The 17,943-nt window shown below is 50.1% G+C and overlaps 1 protein-coding gene across 1 annotated transcript in view; it reads right to left on the bottom strand.

Annotated features, from left to right (window-relative positions):
- ONECUT1 (one cut homeobox 1) overlaps positions 1-16,020 on the bottom strand; it is a 34,676-nt gene extending 18,656 nt beyond the window's left edge. The window contains exon 1 of the mRNA XM_023227256.2: positions 14,788-16,020. Within this exon, the coding sequence (XP_023083024.1) occupies positions 14,788-15,892 (1,105 nt within the window). The 5' untranslated portion in view covers positions 15,893-16,020. The remainder of the gene's footprint in view (positions 1-14,787) is intronic.
- Between the last annotated feature and the right edge of the window lie 1,923 nt (positions 16,021-17,943).

The raw sequence follows: 17,943 nt of genomic DNA, 5'->3' as shown, positions 1-17,943 counted from the left end.
ATGTATTTGGGAAAGGACAGGGATGATGGAATTACCAGAGTTTTTTTTTTTATTGTCTCCATTATTCTTTTATGTATTTTCAAATACTCCACCATAAATTTAATAACAGGATTTTTTAATTTAAAAAGTTGCAAAATAGTAGTATGTACCATCCCATAGGGAAAAGATTGGAAGGATACACACACACACACATACACACACACACACACACACACAGACACACACGGTTATCTGTATGGGGTGCTGCGGGTGATTCTTGTATTTTTTTTTCTTTATTAGTATTTTACCCTGCAGCTCCAGCTCAAAGGATGTATATAATACTAATACTTTTACAACAAGAAATGAAGTTACTTATTTTATTTTTTTGAGACAGAGTTTCATTCTTGTTGCCCAGGCTGGAGTGCAATGGCACGATCTTGGCTCATTGCAACCTCCCCCTCCACGGTTCAAATGATTCTTCTGCCTCAGCCTCCCAAATAGCTTGGACTATAGGCAAGCGCCACCATGCCCAGCTAATTTTGTATTTTTAGTAGGGACGGGGTTTCACCATGTTGCTCAGGCTGGTCTTGAAATCCTGACCTCAGGTGATCCACCCACCTGGGCCTCCCAAAGTGCTGGGATTACAGGCATAAGCCACCCGCACCTGGCCAGAAGTTACTTTTTAAAAAAGCATTGGAACTAAAAAATAAATTAAGAAATAAGATACAAGGTGCTTGAACATGGTAAGTATCAAACGAATGTTAAAAAAATTTACTAAGGCTGTATCATGACAAAAGCAGACTTCAAAGAAATATATATAAATGGTACAATAATTAACTTTTTGGAAAAAATCTCCACCCTTGTGTTGAAGGTAGTGCTCTAAAATGATATTATAGTTGTGTCTGAGTGTAGTTATTACTTTAAAAGAGGAAACTGTATGGTAGATTGAATATTTTATAAGCTTGCATTTTGAACATCTTTCACACATTGAATTGTCTTTCATAAAAGAGCTAGAATAAGAGGTTGAGGTGGGCAGATCACCTGAGGTCAGGAGTTCCAGACCAGGCTGGCCGACATGGCGAAACCCTGTCTCTACTAAAAATACAAAACATGGCTGGGTGCAGTGGTATGCACCTGTAATTCCCAGTTACTCTGGAGACTGAGGCAGGAGAATCACTTGAACACAAGAGGCGGAGGTTGTAGTGAGCCGAGATTGCGCCACTGCACTCCAGCCTGGGTGACAGAGCGAGACTGTCTCAAAAAGAAAAATAGAGCTAGAATAAGGGGACCACCAGTGAAGCACTTGGGAGCATTTTCAACCTACCTAGAGGGGTAGTCACCCTGTGCTACTTCTCTTTTAATTTCATTACTCAGATAATTGCACTAGGCAGCATATTCTAGGGAGGCAATTTTCTGGCAAAATAATTAAAAGAAGTAAGAGCCATTTAGTACTTTCCCTAGAAAGTTATCTTTTGGGAGATGGGAGAGGACCTTGATTATTTTTAAAGAGGAACACACACACACACACACAAACACATACACACTTAAGCCATAGACTATCTCTTAAGAATATACAAGAAACTGGTAACAGGGGTTTCTTCTAAGGGAGGGGGACTTGGGGACTTAGGGAATACGGTTGGGAGGAAAACTTGTTTTTTTCCGTATACATTTTCATGCTGTCTAACTTAAAAAAAGTGACATGCTTATAGTATATGTTCAAAATATTTATTAATTAAAAACAATTCTTTAAAAAAATCTATTGCTCATGGAACAGCTGTGAAAATAACTAGATTGGAGGAAAGCAAAATGTGTTTTCATATGAAAATATGCTTGCCTTTAAACTGATTAGTTTCCATCACAGTCAGATTTGTAAGTGACTCAAACCAGGACTTTCCAACATTTGTCTGCCCCACCCACATGTCTATGCTTCTGTCTACTCTGGTGTGTTCTTTGTTTATAGATAGCTCTTGAGCTACCATTACTGGGGAGTTACTTTTGTTTCTCTAACAGCAGGGATGGATTTGGGCTAACTCCTTCCACTGGTTCTTCAGGGCTCCTTGTACCCAGGGAGGTGGCTGGCTGGAATATGAATAACTACCATTGCCCTCCTACACCAGGAAGTGAAAACTGGACCCAAAGGACCCACAGTCTTCACCTCATTAGCATCGTGCTCACATCGTGTGTCTCCTAGTAAGTAACAGGTTCTGGTGAGACAGAAACAATCTAACTGATTGGATACCTCAAATCTGTACAGAAGCCAGATAGCCCACCTATCGTAGGAATGTGTTTGAGAGGGTGGGCTACTCTGAAACATTCCATCTTTATATTGACATCCACATAGCCACTCTGCAGTTAAACATATATCCAAGCACCCAGCTTCCCATGCCAGAAGCAAGGAGCCTGTTCCATTTCCATTTTCACTCTCCACCATGTCTATTTGACTTCAGAAATAGCTTTCAAATTTTGCCACCCAGTTTCTCCACCTTTGCTGACAATGACATATAATCAGACCCTCAGAATCTATTGCCACTTCTAGTTGGTCCCCTGCGACTTTTCTTCCCATTATCTCCATCTCCAGCATGCTTTCAAAAGCACAAATCTGATCATTTCACTCCACCACAGGTCACAACTTCCTTTCGGCTGCACAATCACACCAGGTCCTTTGTCATCTCCTTTCAGTCTTCTTTCCAGTTTTCCTGCCTGCTCCCATAGAACTTTATTCCTACCCAGATCAGAGACGTTGTCAGTATTTATTTTCCTGCATGCTTCCTCCCTGTGAGCTCCTCCAGGATACAGTAGACACCTCATTCCTCTTTTGTGCCCCCATACTCAGCCTAGTGCCTGGCACATAGGAGGCACCCGATCAGTGTTTGGGCGAATGAAGGAAAACAGACCTTTTGAGTGATGTAACATGGCCATGAGTGGTGCTTCTCAGACTTTAATGGACACAAGAATTTCCTGGGGGTCTTGTTGAAATGCAGATTCAGGTTCAGTAGGTCTAGGGTGGAACCTGAGGGTCTACAGTTCTTACAGGTTCCCAGGTGAGGTCGATGCTGCTGTTCAGGGAGCCACACTTTGAGAAGTGAGGACCTATAGAACATTAATAACTTTTTTAGATGGAGGAGCAGGTTGAATCAATTATTCCTCTAAGGATCTTGAGGCTTGAGTGAACTTTTGATTTCAAAAAGATCAAAAGAAGTAAAAGATTTTATAAACACACACAAACACAGTTATACACAGAGTAAGCTACGGAGCTATAGGTTATTCCAGAAATAAATAAGAAAAGGGAGTAAAAGTAAGAGTCGTCTGCCCTTAAATTCTCAATACCATTATTCTAATTCACCACTTGAATTTATATTAGAATCACCTGGGAAACTTTTTAAGCAGCACATATTCTCCTCCTTTCTCCCCCTCCAATCTGATTTGCTCTTCTGGAGGAATGTGAAACCCTCAGTCCATGGCTCCCCACCACTGAAAACCACAGCTTTGGAGAATGCTTTTGTAATTGATGGCAATGTTTTGTGTCACTCAGCTGTGCTGGGGAAGAAACAAGCTTTTAGCTTCATAGTAATTCCAACCTAAGAGCTCTTTTGCAAAAGGAGTTTAGCCAGGGCCCCCACGCATGCTGTTGTTCCCTCTGCCTGGAAACCTCTTCCTCCATTTCTGTCCCAAGTCCTACTCATCCTCCAGATCTTCAAAACTGTCCCTTCATCACACCTTAAACTTGTCCTTCCTGGAAAACACACACGCATACACACGAAACATGTAAACAGCTATTTGTCCTCTTCCCTGCTAGACTGTGAGTTCCAAAGAAAAAGCGTGTTATACATTCCATTCCCAGTCCTGAGCACAGAACTTGCTACAGCAGGAGCTCAAATGAGTGAAAGAATTAAGTCTTCTTTCCATATTTAACGAAATTCTCTCTTTTACTTATTTTATCCTCCTGTCCCAAATTGGCTGAATATAATTCCTATGAGAGCTGACATTTAGTATGGAGCTAGAACCTGCTTAAGTGACAATAGAGTATGTCTTGAGGTTTAGCTTGGTCCGAATTGCTTGGGTTGGGGAATCAGACAAAAACAATGTTTTTACCTCCCCAATGTTAAAAATAAATAATAATCACTGCCTACCAAACAATATGTATCATATAGGTAAGATATGAAGCACAGTAACAAAATGAGCAGCTATGAGCCCACCACTCAACAAAAGAACTAGAATGTTAGTTGCCTTGTGAAGCTACTTGGTGTTCTTGCCTCTTATCTTCCTGCCTTCCCCTATCAGAGGTAACTACTCCTTTAAATTTATGTTTATTACTCATTTTTTTAAAAAAATAGCTTTTATATATCATGATTTATTTACGCATTCCTTGTCAGTGAACGTTTAGACTTTTTCTGTTTTTCTGCTCTTAGGAACAATGCTGATATGAACAGTCTTTGCATGTCTCTAAGAGCATTTATGAATTTACCTATAAAATATGCCAAAGGGTAGAATTGCTAGATATATGTAGGTGCAGGTGGAGAAGATGATGCCAAGTTATTGACACTATTTTTTTTTTTTTTGTAGTCAAGGTGCCAATTTACTTCCCTTTCCACCAGCAGTGGTTAAGAGTTCCTAATGACCCATATCCTTGCCAACACGTTTATCTTACTAGAACACAAGCAATGGAATCTCAAGCCGCAGCACTTTGGAGCTAGAAGGCAGAGCTCCTGCCTGGATAGGTTGTTTACTCCTGACCACCTGACAAGGGACTGGTCCCCTGAGCCTTACACGTTGTTGAGTCCTGAAACTGCAGACATGGCATTAAACTTAGAAGAGACTAGGGTCCCAACTAAGCTTCCCCCATGGATAGATACACAGTCATCATAGAAGGCAATCAACCATAGACTGTGACACCTGGAAGGGACCCTAAAGCCAAATCCTTCATTCCACATTTATTGAGACTGAGGCCCAGAAAGGTTAAATTACTTGACAATATCTAAGAGCTAATTACTACAGGAAACTTTCTCCAGGGCACTTGATTCTTAATCCAGAGAGGATTTTTTTTTGTAATTGAAGATGGTATAATATGATCCATTACATTAATGATGACTGTAAATATTCAGATAACTGACCAGTTTATTTTATTTATTTATTTATTTTGCGAAGAGTCTCACTCTGTCACCTAGGCTGGAGTGCAGTGGCGCAATCTCGGCTCACTACAACCTCTGCCTCCCAGGTTCAAGTGATCCCCCTGCCTCAGCCTCCTGAGTAGCTGGGACTACAGGCGCAGGCCACCACACCTGGGTTACTTTTTTATTTTCTTGTATTTTAGTACAGACAGGGCTCCACCCTGTTGACCAGGATGGTCTCAATCTCATGACCTCGTGATCTGCCTGCCTCAGCCTCCCAAAGTGCTGGGATTACAGGCATGAGCCACTGTGCCCGGCCGACCAGTTTATTTAAAAAGAAAATACTTGTTTAACTTAAGTGACATAAATTTGATAACTTTCATTTCTTTGGTTACAAACAGGGGTGATATTATTCGATGGGATAAATAAATCACAATTACAGTTTCCATATGCAAATTTAACTATACTAAGAGATACTGGTCTCCTGGGGGAAAAACACTCCCCAATTATCTGATTGATCATTCTTGTCCTTGGATCATTCCCCATAACCACCAGCCAAAGACTAGGCACTTCCTTAAAAAGCCATTTTTGTGAGTAAGGAAAACTTTAAATTCATTTAGTTTAAAATCATCTTCCCCTTAGGAGCACTCATAATTAGGCTATACTAAGATTCTGGGAACGACCTATGGAGATTATTGCAAAATAGCCTCAGTGACTTGATGGTTTCTAATCCACATGTGAATGTGGAAAAATGCCGAAAAGAGAGCAATCTGCAGCAAAGGTACTTAGCGCTCTTCGGAGTGTGCATAATAACCGCATGTGGTATAAGTCCAGGGCAGAGGCATCTGTCTCCATCCATCTGACAGTGAATGTGGAGCTGGGGAGGCGAAGGAGTCCTTCCTAACAGGATGGGTGTTGGTGTGAACAAAGGGGGCTTTCGAAGCCTGTAGTGGAAATTTTTCTTCTGGAGCTGTGTCCTTCAGGAATTCTCTTCCTCCCTACCCCTTCCCATCTGCCTGGTCCTCTCGACACCAAGTCTCCTTTTACCATTTAAACATATGTTTTGGTTTAACAACGTCTGCAGGCAGATGCATTTTAGCTTTCTGTGAGGCAGCCCTTTTTTAATGTCAGGATGAAACTCAGAAGCTGTTTATTACTCTAGGGTAGGGGGCTTGGAGGGAAAGAACACCAAGCAATTTTGTGCAGGAATGCTGACCAAACAGTACTGAGGTACTTCTGGTTCCAGTTTTCCTCCGAGCAGTCATTTTAATCAGCACTTCCCCTTTTAATGAGCTGGTAGTGCCATTACATAATCACCCAGCTCACTGGATTAATGATGAAAAGAGGAACTGATTTTTCCAGTTGCATCATTTGAAGTAAATGTTAACTTTCTTTCTGAGTCCTTAGTTAACCGCATTAGTGTGACAAATATGTCTTTGTCTAGCATAAGTAATTAGAATTTAATCACTTTAACTGCATCTTAATTACCCCAAATGAATTGAAAAGACATTTAATAGCAAAGATTAAATTGCCTTAATGAACGATTTTTGTGACTCCATCAATACTGGAATCGCGTTAGCCACTCCTCTCACGCACTTCAGTAGTAGAAGCTGCAGCGAACACAGAGGTCACTAGGTGGCGCGCGTCGCTCGTTTGTTTATTTAATTTTCCCCATTGATCTGTTTTAGAAGACAACAGGAAAGAAAGCAAAAAGCATATAGTTTATTGCGTTCCTTCGATAACCTCTCTTTGGGACTATGAGATCATCACCAGATGTGAAAACGAAAGCAGTGATATCAGAAACCGTCGATTCTGAGTATCCCACGGCGGCATATACAAAGGAAGATGAGAAACACATGGAGACTGGAAACACGCAGTATTTGACAGAAATTGCAAGATGCCCTCTAGACAACTGCCAGCCTATATACTGAGTTTTATTTCATTATTACTTTTTAGTGCAGAGCCCTAAAATATGAGTTACGGACAAGCTTTGAAATAGCAAGGCAGGCACTGACGTGGAGCCAAGAAGTGTAATTGCTGTCCAAGTGCAGATCAGAATGCCAATGCCTGAAGGTATGGGAAGATCTGGGCCCTTGGGCCCCCTTCCAAGGCAAGGGACAAAATGGACCAGTTCCACCTACAGGCACATCTAATGAGATAGGTCTTGTCCATCAATAATTGTTTAAGTGAACAAATGGATGGGGAGACTGGGATTCCACATCTACCTCCGGCACTTCCTTGCATTTTCTGGCCGCTTCTTCAAAAAAGAATAATAAAAAATATTTTTTACAAGTCTTGAGTATAAAAGAAACAAGTTCTCATAAGTGACTCTCTTTGAGAGTCTGAAGTGAAAGACACACTTTCTCTATTTTCAAGAGTTTATTATGTAGAGACTTTTGACTCAGTTATTTCCACATTCTTGCTCCACTAACCTGGTGCACCTGTCCTGGCAATAGAAGCATGGGATGGAGGATAAAAGGTTCTGGGCTTTGAACTGGGAAAGCTGAGCTCAGGGCATCACTGTTTTTCAGAGGTGTTATCACAAGTAAATTATTTAGCTTCACTGAAGAGAGCAACAGGGAAAAAAGCGGTAACCACCACATAGACTAATGGTTCCCAAACTTGGCTACACATCAAAATCGCCTGGGAGTTTATAAAAATCCCAATGCCCATGTCACGTCCTGTACCAATTACATACAAACATCTGAAGCTGCAGCTAGGCATCAGTTTTTTAAAGGTCTGTAAGTGATTCCAATGTACAGTAAGATTTGGGAACCACTGGTATAAATGGTGAGTCTTCAATGAGAACATCTATGTTCCTATTGCAGTACCCAACAAATAGAATGTGCACAAAAAACTTAAGCTTCTTCTGTATCAGTTACTATGACAAATGAGATGGGTTGTACTTTAGGGTCTAATTCTGTCCAGCTGTTGTCTTATTAAATTGCCTCATCTAAAAGAGAAGAACATTTCTTTTTTTTCTTCAACTTTTATTTTGAGTTCCAAGGTACATGTGCAGGATGTGCAGGTTTGTTACATAGGTAAACATGTGCCATGGTGGTTTGCTGCACAGATCAACCCATCATCTTGGTACTAAGCCCAGCATCCATTAGCCATTAAGAGAAGAAAATTTCTAGAAGTTAATTTGTTCCAATTTTATGATACTGTAACATCTCTTGGAAGAGACAAATGTGGATGCTTCTATAGCAAGACCCTGTGATAAATAATTTTTATGTTTGTATCAAAATAATCAGATTGTCTTGTGATTGGTCTAGTTGCCTAGCCCAATCTTATTATCTCAAGAGGAAATTAAGCTTCATTAGTATTAACATACTTGCGCTAAAATAAGAACCTATACAAACCTATTGATAGAAGGTAGGAATTTATGATTGTGCACTAAATCCATTCACATAAGAAATACTTTTTTTTTTTTGTTTTTACTGGACTCTATGAGACTGACATTTTTCATGTAGAAATAATGTGGCTTTCTTCTCCCAAAGATGCTTATCCATCTTATTTAAATAGGGACACAATGAGAATATTATTTAATAAATATTTGTTAAATGTTTTCTCCAGCATTATAAGAAATGCACCCTCTAACAACCACAACTTCAGTAACACCTTCCTTCTGTTGCTACCTTAGGTTGGGGGCCATTCAATTTTACCAAGAGTGTGGAAATTCTGCTGTTTTAATGGGCACTGAAATGAAACTAGTCATTTTTCATTCAACCCATCAAGACTCCTAGATTGATTTAAAATATTAAGTCCGTGTTTAAATATTCCAATATATGGACTTTACAAAGAGCACGAGCAATGTCATTTGAGGAACAAGGCCTCAAGCTGAGGAGCAGGATACTGGAGAGCCTCCTTCTTAATTACCTGCCTTTATTAGACTTGAAGATTTTCTGTCTTACAAGAAAATCAGAAATAAATTTTATTGGTATGCTCTGTAAGAAAGATTTCTTCTGATAACTTGGGGTAGCAGCATTTGTTTGATTAGCTGAATTTGCCATGAATGTGGAAATAATGACATCAAAACAGCTCGTGTAACAACCTCCTTAAAGACCTCGTAGATTAGAGATGACTATAGATTTTCCCCAGCGCAGATCAAAGGGACTGAATTGAACGTTTTAGCTTAATGATCCAACCCCTGTCACACCCACAGGGACGCGAATTCCGATTTTATAAGCAGGTGTGCACGTGCCCTCAGATACTCACACAAAGCCGCGTGGAGGGACAAAAAGATCAACCACCCGATCGACGAGGATAGGTTTGATCTTTTCGATTACCTCACTGTGCCAGCGTATATTCCTGACTGGGCCTTACGCCATTATAAACTTCGGAACTTTAGCTGTTAATTTTTGTTTTCTTACTATGACTTCCGAAAGACATTCTATCCGCCTATCAGGGGCAAAGAGAAACGGGACCAGGCGACAGGGCGGTGGGACCCTGTCCAGGGTCCTGACGCCGCGCCAGGGCTCCAGGCCAGTCGGTCTCCGAAGGCCCTTTCACCCACCCCACACGAGAGGAAACAAAGACTTCCCAGCTCAAGGCCTTAAGGCTGCCTCCTGACTCGGGCCAGTTTGCGGGAAGAGGAAACAACAAAACAAAGGAACCGCCAATCTGCCGGGTATTATATCCCTCAGCTCCAACCTCCGACTTCAGACCGCCAGGGTCACATTCTCTACTCTGACCCCGCTTTTCTTAAATGAAAACATGCCAACAAAAGCATACTTTGGATACAAAATCCAAGTACGCATCTTGTTTGGGGAGGTTAGAGCTGGGGTGTACTTCGGGGGATGAGAATTTTGTTTTCATGAATTGTGTAACACCCAGGCATTGTTGGGGACCTCAACATACCCTCTACATAGCCTTCTCTTCCTCCTTCACACTTTCTTCCTATCAAAATAGTTATTGTTTTGAAATTCACTAGGACAACGACGTTCTAAAAACAAAGACGCAGCAAGCATCCCTTTTCTCTCCGCCGCGGGCTGAACCACCGACGCTCGCGGGGCGCCCGGCCCCGACGGCCAGCAGGGGGCGCGCGCCGCTCCCCTAGCACAGCCCGGCTACCCCAAGAAAGGGAGCCGAATGGAGGGAAGCAGGGAGCGCGGAGGGCTCGAGGCTTGCAGATAAGGAGAGACGCATCCTGGGATTTGAGTCCTCTGCTGCTACAACACAACCGTGCTATTGTTGGCACTGTGCGACTCAAGTGTCGGTTGTAAGCGGAGATGTCGGGACTGGGTCTCTAGCAACCCCTGTGTCCTGGGTCAGGCGGGTCGCCCAACTACCGGGATCCCTCGCCGGATGCTTCCAAGGCTATAGGGGCTGCACCCCCAGATGGGATAGCCACATACCTCCGAACAGGTAGTGGAGTTTTTCTCTGGCAGGCATCCTAGCTGCGCTGACACCAAGGTCGCCACACAACAGCCATCAGCCCCCCTCAAGCCCCAGAAGTAGGTTTCGCCTGCTTCAGTCGTTGCCACGGGCCCACTTCTTATCTCCAAGGGCACCCCCTTCTCCTCAGCCCGGTTTATATCCGTTACACTGAGAGAATTACATAGAGGGAACTATGGTCCTACACCCTCGAGGGGACAGACACCGGCCGCGAGACAGGCACCACGCAGAGCCTTCTGGTGACTGTCTGCAAGAGCGAGACCTTTCGGTTTTACAATCTGCTGGTGTGTGTGTGTGAGGGTCCCCAGCCGACTGCCGGGACGCACTGCCACTTTTCGGCCTGGTAGGCTCTGAGACTCCTTGGTCTCCGCAGCAGGCCATCCTAGGGCTTCAGAGGAGGCGCTCCCCGCTGGCGGCGCCCCTCGCCCCGGGCTCCTAGGCGGACACGGTCGGTCGCGCCCTGCCGGCCCTTTGTTTGCCCCGCAGCGGGCTGGGAGCAGCTGCGCGGCACCAGACCCGCAGGGCCAAGACGCGAAGCGTGAGGAAATCGCTGCGCTTGACGCCTTCTCCCCCAACTCTTGGGCCCACAAACCCCGTTCCAGCTCCTGCGTCCCACACGCCCAGTCCTGGCTTCTCTCCCGGCCCAGTAGTCTTCAAGGATTGAAGGGCGCTGCCTAGGGCCCCGCACTCCTGCCTGGCTCCCATGGCCCAGAAAAGCGGGGGGACATTTGAAATGTCACCCCTGGGATAAATATTAACAAAAAAGCAAATGGACTTGTGCGGGGGCCAGTTATCAATCAACCAGGCCACAAGGCCACTCAGGGCAAACACAGCCCAGGTTGGGCTGGGCGAGACTTTCTCATGGCCGCCTCCCGACCGAACCCCTCCCTTCTGGCTCAGGTCCTCCTTCAGGTCTTTCTGGGGCAAAAACTGGACGGGAAGGGGGCGCAGTCCGGGTGCTGGAGGCCCCGCCAACTCCCCCGCGGGGTTTGGAGGTTTCCTCCCCTCCAAGTCGGGCAGGGTCGGAGTGCCCAACACCCACCCCCGCCTGAACCTCGGGCCTGCGCGCAGCCTTCTACTGGGTCCGCGGTGCTGAGCTTGCTGGTGGTTGCGTGTCACAGTCTCTTTCTGAGCCGGCAGCCCCCGCCGTGTGGCCGAAGCTCTCTGGAATCTTTAATTGGAAAGTAATCTTGCGTCTTGATAGACGCCCACGTCAGAGGCGCGCCACCCACCCACCCGCCCGCCTCATCCGGGAGAAGACGCGGCGAGAACCCTGTCGCTCTGCTCTTTAATGGGGCAGCAGCAAGTAGTACATGGAGGGAACATATATTGATTTTTAAGAGGTAGTTAATTTGGTGGGAATTTTCTCCTGTCGCCCTTTTTCCACCAGCCGCTGTTATTTCGTGACCGGAAGGCACCTCCCCAAACACAGCGCCACGAGCAGAGGGTTTTGACCCTCTGCAACAGACGGCCGGCACCTGGAGGACAGAGGGGCGTGGAGAAGCCACCACTCTCCCGCTGCGGAGCGAAGGAACCGGGCTCAGTAAGCCCTGACCTCGCAAGGTGGTTGGAACGAGACTGGGGGAGGGTCTCAGCGCAACAGCAAGGAAAGCTGCCAGGGGCTCCTCCTCACATGGGAGCTGGTGGGGGCGGGGGGGGGGGGGCAGGCACTAATGTCCTGTAGGAACGGCCAAGGCGCTCTGCAATTCGTTTTAAGGTTCTTGCACTTGGCCAGCTAGAGATCATTTGGAAAGTTCAGAAAATAACCCCACTCTTTTTACAATATGAAAATGTTAATGAGAAGGCTCGTTCTTCAGTAACTTAAAAATAGGTTGTTAAGAGACTGTTCCTGGTTCCCTGCAGGAGGCCCTCCTGGACCAACACAGCGCCCTCAATCCTAGCCCTTTCCACCATCACTTTTAAGTTAAGGAAACAAAAATGTAATAGACATGCTTCCTCAGGGTCTCAGGACACAGTCGGCTGGGTGTTTGGTGCCAAATGTCTGCCCTGCTGGAGTCTCCAATGTTTCACTTTTTCGAGGAAAAGGCCATGGGTCTGGGGCCGAGGGCTGCATGGCTCTCCACAGGTTGCTGGGTGCCCAGGCAGGCGCTCCTTCGATAGCCTCCTGGGTGCCACGAACACCTGACAGGCACCAGGTTTGCGCCTCCAGCGTGTGGGTCCCAGCCCTTAGGCTCCCTCCCCCTCCACAGTGCCGTCCCCTGAGCTCCGCTCTGTAGCTTTCCACGCTTGGAGGTCAGAGGGCGCTCCTGTGGCCAGGTTTCCATGGTTCAGAGGTTGTCTCTGAACAGAACGTGTCCGTCTGTCCTTCCAGGGGGCGACAGCAGGCAGTGGGGGGAGGAGGGACATTGAAGTCCAGAGCAAGAGCCTCCAGGGGGCGGGGGTGGGGGATGGGGACCGAGTTTTCCTGGAGGGGTGGCCTTCTCCATTTCTATCTTCTTCCCACATTCCCTTGCCCCACTTGTTGGCTTCAGCGGGCACTGCCTGGGTAAGAGGCCCTGAAGCCCGGCTCTGGGGTGGTGTGAGTGTGTGAAAAGGCACTACCTTGGGCTCTGGAGAGAGGAAGCTGTCAAGGCGAGGAGCAGCCCCTTCGCCCACTCCCTCCGGAACCTCAGCTGCTTGCGGGCAGCCCACGGGTGGATATATGGAGATATTTCACTCTCTAGCACAAGGACTAGAGAGTGGAAACCCGGGAGCCTGCGATTCACGGGGGCGCCCAGCAGGAACCTGCATGAGGACTTTGCCTGGGGCGAATGAAGGCAGGGCTGGGCTGGAAAACCTGGCAGGGCAGAGTCTCAGCCAGCGCGGCGCTTTGGGACGGGAGGCCTGGAGCGCCCAAACCCAAAGAACGCTTTGGGTCGCTTCGGGGCACGAATCACAAGCTGGTCGGCACCTGCCACCCCCTAGCTTCTCATTGGCAGGCACGAGTTGGGGGAGGGGGCTTTGGCCTCACGCTTTGATTTTAGACTGTGAAACGGCTCAGTGCCCCCGGCTCAGAGCGGATTGACTGTCTCTCGTTCTCCAGGGACGAATTAATGGAGAACGATCAGTTAATTAACAAACCCTCATTCCGGCTTTTACCTTTCCTCTTCGCCAAGGCTCAGGCCCGGGCGCCGGGCTGAGACGGAGGTGGGGGTTAGGGAGTTCGGGCGGGGGGAAGGGGGCAAGAACCAGGAGTCAATCAACTTGGCAACCGCTGCCCGGATCTCATCAAACCCAGGCCACCCTCCGCTGTCCTTAGCTCTACCTCCCCTCATGTTCTCCACCCTCAAGGGTCGCCGAATCCTCCTGAAATCCCCGGTGGGGTTCGGGCTGGGCTCAGCTGTCTTCTCCGCCTATCCGCGGTCTAGGGGAGCCAGGAGCGGTGTCTGCGCCCCGCCAAGGAGACCTTCCCGCCGAACTCAGAAACCCCTGGGGTTTGGGGTTTTGGGCAGGAAACCTCTGCTCGCAGACTTGGGGGTCATTTACACACTCCCACCCCCAAATCCCCCTCCCGCACGGGGATTCAGACTAAAATCGCGAAGAGGAATCATGAAACAAAATGCAAAGTCCTCAGGGAGTCGGCAGCGAAGGCGGTCCCCGGACTTGGCTATTGCTTTGCAGCTCTCACTGGGACCTTGGGACGGTCAGTCTCCCTCTCCTTTCCACAGCCAGTTCCATTCGCAGAGAGCGTCCTAACCCTTACACCTCGTCTGTGCTACAAACCCATCGCCCAGTGGCTTTGAAACTTTTTGCCCATACTCTTAGATTGAGATCACTCCAGCCAGCGCCAAAAGAATGAGCGCGGGAGGGGATCACAGCAGCCAGTTCAGCTAAACCTCAACGCAGCTCCGGCACGCTCCAGCCCAGCACCTGGGATGTGTCAGAGTTACCTGCGAGGAACATTTGCGTGCGATTCCACGCACGCGTTGCCTCCCTCTTCCCAAACCCTGATCGCTGAACTGAGGGGTGGCGCAGAGTGTCTCACCAGGTGCGGGGATTTCTCTCCGCCTCAGGCCGTACGAGCTTCCCTCGCTGTCCCTGAGCGCAAAAGAGCCTCTTCAGACGCCGAGGCACCGCCGCTTAGCTCTCGGAGCCTTCCACAGCCCAACATACTGAGCCCCAGAGTAGGAAATTTGCTCCCACAGCCCTGTGCTGGCCCTTCCAGGCACAGGGAGTCCCCCTTCTGGGGGTAGGGGTGGGCGGAATGAAGCGCACCCAGCCCTCTCTCCTACCCTCCCTCCTTTGGTCCCTTCGGCTATCGTGTACCTTATCTCCCGCACGCCCAGCTCCTTGGCCGGCTCACCTGCTAAGCGGAGCGCGGACATGCGCTGGAATTCTGGCTCCTGCAGCCACTTCCACATCCTCCGGAAGGTCTCCCGGCCGGATTTGAGTTTGCTCCAGGGTTTGGGGTTGCGCAGCAGGTCCGAGAGGGTCCCCTGGGAGCGGCAGAGCACCCTCTGCGCGAAGATGGCCTGTGGGATGCTGTAGCGCTTGAGCTCGGTGGTGATACGCTGCGCCACCTCTTTGGTATTGATCTCTTCCATCTGCCCTGAATTACTTCCATTGCTGACCTGCGCGCCGGTCACCGAAGGGTTGGGCTCCCGGGCTGTGCCCAGGAGCTGCCCGTGGCCCTGGGCGTTCAGGTGGGCGTGGGGATGGTGCGGAGGAAGGCCGTTGATGGGCACCATGCCGGCCGAGGTGGGCGTGAGGTGCTGCTCCCCGTGGCGGCCGAGCATGGCCGGGTGGTGGGCTTCGAAGCCGTTGGGGGTGAGCATCTTGTCGGTGGGCATGGCGGCCCCCGGGTGGGCATAGTGGGGGAGCCCTTGCTGGGAGTTGTGGATGCTGCCCAGACCGGAGCTGGAGAGGGGCGAGAGGCTCTGGCCCATGCCGGCCACGTCCTTGTGGTAGGGGGTATAGAGGTTATTCATGGAGGCCAGCCCGCGCTCATCCCGCATGAGCGTGAAGCTACCGCTCACGTTGCCCGCCAGGCGCTGGTGGTGGTGCGGGTGGTGGTGGTGATGGTGGTGGTGGTGATGGTGGGGGAACTTGTCCGAGACTGTGGAGATGGGCGGCAGCGGCTGCAGAGGGGTCAAGGTGGTGTAGGTGGTGGGCATGCTCATACCTGGGGGAGTCTCGCAGGCCATGGTCATGGTGGGGTGCAGGGGACCGGCCAGGCTGTGCTCGGGGGCCCGGTGGTGGTGGTGGTAATCGCTGCCGCCGCTGCCGCCGTCCAGCAGGGACGCCATGCCCATGGAGCGCGGGTGCGCAGGGGGCAGGTGGCTGCCGCGGTGCGCCACGGAGCTGCGCGCGTGGGGGCTGCCGCCCAGCAGGTCGGCAGGGGCGGGCACCGGCTCATGGCTCACCCCGTGCAGCTCGCCGATCGCTTCCATGGTCAGCTGCGCGTTCATCGTGATCCGGGCGAGCAGGCGGCGGACACAACATCGATGTGGCCAGGCAGAGGCGGCGAGGGGCGCACGGAGTCCGGTCTTCACATCGGCTGCTGGCGACTGTTGCCTTCCTTCCTCTCACTGTGGGGCTCTGTCTCTGTCTCTCTCTCTCTGTGTGTGTGTGTCTGTGTGTGCGCGCGTGTGTGTGTGTGTGTGTGTGTCTCCTTCCCTCTTACCCCCCACCTTCCCCTCTGCGTCCTCGGCTTTTTTTTTTTTTTTAAATATTAATTTCCAAAAAGGATCCGCGCCGTTGGGAGAGCGCAGTGCTCCAGCCCGCCCGCCCCGGCCACCTCTCGCCCCTCTCTTTCTTAAAATTCTGAGGCCCCCGGCTCCCCTGCCGCGGCCCGCGCGCCTGCCGCGGCTGCTGCCTGCCAGCGCCGCTGGCCAGCTTGAGCCATGGCTCTGTTACTGTTGCAGACTCTGTGGCCGCGGTTCGGTAGCCGCCGCTGCCGCCGCTGCAGCGGCCCGCCCTCACGCCCGCCGGGCGCAGCGCGCATGCGCGAGGCCAGGCCCCGCCCCCTCAATACCCGCAAGCCCGGCCCTTGATGTCCCCGTACAAACGAAGGAGGGGGCCCAGCGCCTTCCCAGCGGCGCCGGATGACCAGGGAGCTGCGCGCACGTGCGAAAGATTGGCGCAGAGCGCGACCTGGGGCCGCCGCTGCAATCCCTGGAGACTCGCGCCTGGCTGGCTCGCCTCCCTTGCTTGGGTGGGCTCTCTCCTCCCAGCCCCGGGACGCTCCTGTCCGGCTCCTAGCGGCTGGCGTGCTATGCTTGGAGAGACATCGCCCCTCTCTCTCCAGTTGCTGCTTCCCGGTGCAGGTTGCCCTGGGAGCTGGGGACTGTGTTATCACCCCGTCTCTGGCCCACTAAGCTTTATTTCCCGGGGGGCTGCTGGGAGTGCGTTTTCCCACCCCTGAATACACGGCCTTTTGTGGGGTGGGGGTTGGGGTGGGGTGGTATGCAAATTGCTTAAAGGGCTGGGTCCGTTTGGCGGCCGTTGACCCGGTACCCTTCGTTCTCCCAGATACATATTTACCCACCCTTTCTCATCCATGCCCTGGGGAGAAGAGCACTCAGTGCCTGGAGTCCCAGTTAGGACCATACCTCACTGTCCCCCGCCGCCTGGCTCCTTCTTCCGCTCAGCTCATAATTAAGGTTGTGCGTCCGCTTCGCCAATGACTCGGCCTGTGGAGGGGGGCGAGGGAGAGCGGAGGGAGTGCCCTGGTGGGTACCCGTGTTAACTTCCGGGTGCTAGTGGGGCCGTGGAGGCTCAGACGGTTCCTCCGGTTACTCCCAAGGCCCTCCTGCTAAAGCACCCAGAGGCGGTTGCTTTCCAGAAGTACTGACGCAGGCAGGGTGGACGCCGGCGCGCGGGTCTCCGCTTGGCTCGTAGGGACGCCCTTTTCCCGGCGTCCCCGAGAGAAGCCTCCAGATTTGAAAATCAATTCAGCTTCGGGAGTAATTTCGCCCTTCCCACAGTCACACTCCAATCCGGAATCGAACCTGGTCTTTGGGCCTGGTGGGGACGCCTGCGTAGGCCCCCAGTTTGAGACGTACACCCGGCCGCCACATGCCGCGGCTTTCTTTCATTTACAAAAGAAAGAAAAAAAAATCTGCAACAAAAGACAGAGCCGTGTCCGCTTAGGTGCTTTCATCCCTCGGAGAAAGGACAGATGTGCCCATTGTCCAGCCCGTGGCAGTTATGGCCGGGTCAGCGCCGAGCCTCAGCCCCAGGCAAGCGGTGGTTACAATGAGAATAGCCTCTCAGAGCCGGGGTATCTGGACTCAGATATGGTATAAAGTGTGTGTAGCCTGTGCTGGGCCAGACTCAGACTGTAGGTTTGCTTGCTGGAGCACCAAACTGCAGCCCACCCGTGGTGTTTCCACTGCAAATGGAAGTGGAAGCCAAGGCCTCCATTCAGAGAGGCCAAGGCTGTGGTAGTGGTGGTAGTTGGGTCCCCAAGGCAAAAGTTTGGACTGGCCAACCCTTTGGGAAAAGTCCCCACCGGCCC

The sequence above is a fragment of the Piliocolobus tephrosceles genome, chromosome 6, assembly GCF_002776525.5.
Source record: "Piliocolobus tephrosceles isolate RC106 chromosome 6, ASM277652v3, whole genome shotgun sequence".
Taxonomy (NCBI): Eukaryota; Metazoa; Chordata; class Mammalia; order Primates; family Cercopithecidae; genus Piliocolobus; species Piliocolobus tephrosceles.
Note: the sequence above shows the minus strand (reverse complement) of the source record. Positions and strands in the feature narration are given on the sequence as shown.